This window comes from Littorina saxatilis, linkage group LG1 (assembly GCF_037325665.1).
Source record: "Littorina saxatilis isolate snail1 linkage group LG1, US_GU_Lsax_2.0, whole genome shotgun sequence".
NCBI lineage: Eukaryota > Metazoa > Mollusca > Gastropoda > Littorinimorpha > Littorinidae > Littorina > Littorina saxatilis.
Genome location: NC_090245.1, coordinates 50,807,197 through 50,811,917, shown reverse-complemented (window position 1 = coordinate 50,811,917; position 4,721 = coordinate 50,807,197). Strand labels below are relative to the sequence as shown.

Sequence of the window (4,721 nt, the reverse complement as noted above, 5' to 3'; positions counted from 1 at the left end):
GCGACTTGTTTACTCCTGTAGATGAACATATACAGTACAATTCAATACAATACTGTGGGAATACAATACAATACAATACAATACAATACAATACAATACAATACAATACAATACTATACAATACAATACAATACAATACAACTAGCCTGCACTGACTCTGTTAGCTGAGCTAATACTGAGCTATTTTATTGTATGGAATCGTATTGCATGATACATCCCGAAATTGACTGATTTGCTGAAACAAATCTTATTCGACATTGATTTGTCATTTGTTATGGGGTTTGTTTCTCACTACTCAATGCTGCCGCACAATTAAATCGGGCATTCCCACCAGAAGGAAAGGTACACAGATTCTTGGCTGCGCGTGCGGTGCATGTGCTCACTCGCGCGCGCGGCGCGCGCACACAGTTTGACCCACTCAGCCGCCGACGATAGTTTCCTCGTGTCTGGCGCAGCACTTGGTCTCCAGCCTTCATGTTGTATGTACCCCTTTTCTCGCTCTCTCAAACTGACAGCCTTTGTTCAAAATGGACGCACCACCACCCAAGCTCATGGAAAAGAAACAGTGGGGACGAAAAGTGGAATTTCTTCTGTCACTCGCGGGCTACAGCGTGGGTTTGGGAAACCTGTGGCGATTTCCCTACCTTTGTCGTAGAAATGGCGGGGGTAAGTGTTTTTTTCTTCCTCTTCTTCTTCCTCTTCATAGTCTTTGTCAGCTTTGTTCCCGCAGTAGCACGTGTCCGGGTGTGCCATTGAGTGTGTGTGCCTTGCCTCACTCGGATGTGAAACAGTGGTTTCACTCTCATCGATTAGTGACCGTGGCTACTCTCACTTCCATGCTTCTGTTTGTCTTCAGTTGGTCAGTGTAGCTGATCGCTTGTTTCCGTTGCAGAAGCTCGGGTTGATGATGAAACCGTACGCATGCGGCTGTATCGGCAGCAGGAAATATCTGGTTTTCTATCCCTTTCAATCAGTACAAACGGCCCCCTTTACAGATGGTTGCCTAGCACCGCTGTCTGTAGTTTTCTCTGTTCATGAATGTGAATGAATATGCATCGGCGGCGTGTCAGTCAGTCATTGAATCAGCGATCAGCATCCTCGTGTGCATACACAGCATCTGATCCTTGAAAACTGAGAAGTCTTCTTCTTTTAAAGTCATGTCAGTGTCGGTCGGTGGGTTTACTGGCGACTGCGGGAGGGACTCCATCAGTTTTAATAGTAAACATCATGTCACTATAGTGGTCTCCCCCGAAAGCGGCGTATGGCTGCCTAAATGGCGGGGTAAAAACGGTCATACACGTAAAATTCCACTCGTGCAAAAAACACGTAGTGTACGTGGGAGTTTCAGCCCACGAACGCAGAAGAAGAAGACTATAGTGGTCAGTCGAAAGTGACCGTTGTCGACCGTTGTCACATTCACTAAAATCGACCCTTGTTAAATCACCGATGGGTGCTGATCTGTTTGTATTAGATAGATAGCGATAGAAACTATGGCTGCGATTCCGGCGGTAAGCTTGTCCTCCAGTTCTAGACAAGGAAGACGGCTCCCCGGCCCGGTAAATTTCCACGATCTGAAAATCACAACATGAAATCTACCCTCATACGGTCAAATCCGCCACGGTATTTGGCTTCCGGCTTTGGAATCGGTTTCCGAGAACGGTCTTCTCAGTCGGCCTGTTGTGAAGTATTTCTTCTTCTTTAGCCCTTTCTTCGGCTTTAGTCTTCCTCTTCTAAAGCTTCTGATGATGATAATGATGATGATTCTGAACGGCCCGGTGTAACACGAAATTGTTACTCCACGAAAAATTTACTCCGGAGTAAATATTTCGTACGAAATTCTTACTCCGAGTACACTTTTCGTACGATAAAAGAACTCCCCAAGGCACGAAAAAATTACTCCCTCCACGAAATTTTTACTCCCCATTTTTTTTACTTCCAGTAAAAATCTCGTACGCAAAAATGGGATGCGGGCGAAGGAATAATGCCAATAAGTGATATCGCGCACACGAATGTCGCGCTACCCTCCTTCCCACCCCTTATACCACCAAGACTAACAGGGGACAAGGGAGTAAAAATTTCGTACACCTGGCATGGGAAGTTAAATTGCTTGTGTTGTGGTGAAGTAATTTATTCGTTATTTATTCGTCAGGGGAGTAACATTTTTGAACGAAATGTTTACTCGGAACTCACCTGTCCTGGGGAGTAATTTTCTCGTGCAATGGGGGAGTGCTTTTTTCGTAAAGGGAGTAACTTTTTCGTACGAAATGTTTACTCCGGAGTAAAAATCTCGTGGGAGTAATTTTCTCGTGTTACAGGCCCCACTGGTCTCCAAACTAGGAAGATGGCTATTCGTTTAGAAAACACTATGTTGTTACGCTTATTATTATTTTTCTGGATACTTTCACTGAGTAACCGGTTACAGTTCTGCCGCAGCCAGGCTTCATCGTACTTATTGACTGACATTGTGGGGTTTCTAAGTTGTGGGCAGCGAATTAGATTTGCGAAACGAAAAGTATCATCAGTTGTTAACCCTCACTAAGCAGAAATAATGTCATGCTCAGAACGTACGGTACTAACTTTCTGTACCATGACGGAGCCCCATTGACGCAATTTATGACGTAATATGAGGCCTGCAGTTAAGTTTCGGTATGCTGCAGATAGGTTTCGGTATGTATGCTGCAGTTAGGTTTCGGTATGGTTGACAACTGACGTCATTGAGGCTTTGGGAGAGGAACACGCATTGTCTGCGCCAGTCTTTCTCTCTCTCTCTCTCTCTCTCTCTCTCTCTCTCTCTCTCTCTCTCTCTCTCTCTCTCTCTCTCTCTCTCTCTCTCTCTCCCCTCCCCCCCCCCCCTAGTTTTTTCGACTATGCTGGTCAAACTGCAACAAAAATCAATAATTCCGTTTTAACAGACAGTTTGTACTCCTCTTTCTCATTAAACCTCTCCTCTCACATAAAAAAAGACATACACAATAAAAAGAAAATAAAAGTCAGTCATATAGTTCGGACGCACTGAATCAAAAATTTCCCTGTCCATTGCTTGGCAAACATTAATTTACATCCGAAAAACAGCCCACACACTAATAATAATAATCAGGGAACAGGATGACTGAATTCAGGTACTGGATAGTCTGTGAACCTTTCTTGGGTTTTGCTGACTTTGGACCTAAAAACGAAAACTTTCTTCAATACAGAAAAGACGTTCAGTTGTAGCCGTACCTCTGGTCCCTTTTCTCCTTTTTACATCATCTTGCATTCATCTGTCGGCTGCTTTCACATTCTGCGAAGTCACTATAATTTATTATTTTGGCGCCTAAACTTAAATTCAGTGAATATTCTCCAAATGGCAGCATAACTTACTTCGTCATATCATCTACAATTCTAGATATATTTGTTTCTTCTGCGTTCAATGGCTGCAACACCGACTTTCATTCGTGTTTTGCGGGAGTGGGTCTTTACGTGCATGGCCTTTTCCGACATTGAGTTCGCCATTAATGCTGCCGTACTCCGTTTTCTGGGGAATACGGATAGACGAAGATTAAAGCGTGTATGCCCCGGCACCCTTTTGAATATGTTTTTTTGGCGAGTTTGATGTGAAGAAGATTAATGGGCACTCACGATACTGTAATTGTGGTGCACATGCAATAATTTCCTGGATAATACTCCATAATTATGGTAATTAACTTAATGAACGTGATTAGTGATTTAGGCCTGACTGTTTAGCATAGGAATCCGTATTATCGTATTTTTTCTCTCAGTGCGGTCGGGGACGCATACGTCTAGATGACGAAAGCCGTTGGATTTGAGGAAATTGAAATCTGAATTAGGAAAATTAATACAAACGAGTTCCACTTTTCGCAACGAAAGGCGAAGAAGTAGACAGAAGTAAGGGTGAAGGCGCATTGTAGCCGTGTTTCTATAGAATTTACCTTTCAGAAGGCAGTTTTAGACAACTTTTTAAAGGCTTGTGTATGTCCGCCTTCAGACTCAGATGTTGATACGGCTTTGGCAGACCTGTGAATGACAATGCCCGCTGGTTCAGGTCGTCCTAGTGTCTCTCTGTTCACTCGGAGCTTTTGAGGGTCTTATCCCTACGTAAGCTTACCGTTGTGACCTGCACTGACAAGAGGCAACACCAGTCATGAGTGTGGGGAGTACATATCTCATGGCAGCAACAAGATTGTGTTGTTGTTCTGCTGGTATTCAGAGTTGACAGATCTGTCAGCCTATAATTTTAGGGGTTTCACTTTCACGCACACATGTCATGGAAGCAACAGTAACGTATAACACAAATACTGTTTTTGTGGTTCTGCCTGGCGTTAACGGATCTGTCAACCGACAACTTTAGGGGTTTACAGTACTGATGTCACACTTGTGACAGTCGCTCATAACGTCATGACACTAACATGAACTTTAACGACTTCACTCCATTTCATATTCTGACCTCTGTTGCACCATAGCTGTTTCGACAGGGGTTGGGATTATGTGTCGTCATTTTGTTCTGCCTTAGTTGTATGTCTAATGTCTTTCCTGTATGTCTGTCTGTCACCTCTCTCTGTCTCCTTTCTCTGTCTCTCGTTCTCTGTCTGTCTTTCTCTCTCTGTCTCTATCGCTCGCTCTCTCTTTCACTTCCCCCTCCCCCCCCCCCCCCCTGACAATAACCCCCCTGACAATAACCCCCCTCCTCTTTCTGCTCTGACACACCTGCATGGTTGGGTTTT

General features: G+C 44.1%; 1 protein-coding gene across 1 annotated transcript in view; it reads left to right on the top strand.

Annotated features, from left to right (window-relative positions):
- Positions 1-440: 440 nt before the first annotated feature.
- Positions 441-4,721, top strand: part of LOC138977855 (sodium- and chloride-dependent glycine transporter 1-like) — a 75,540-nt gene continuing 71,259 nt past the window's right edge. The window contains exon 1 of the mRNA XM_070350492.1: positions 441-666. Within this exon, the coding sequence (XP_070206593.1) occupies positions 528-666 (139 nt within the window). The 5' untranslated portion in view covers positions 441-527. The remainder of the gene's footprint in view (positions 667-4,721) is intronic.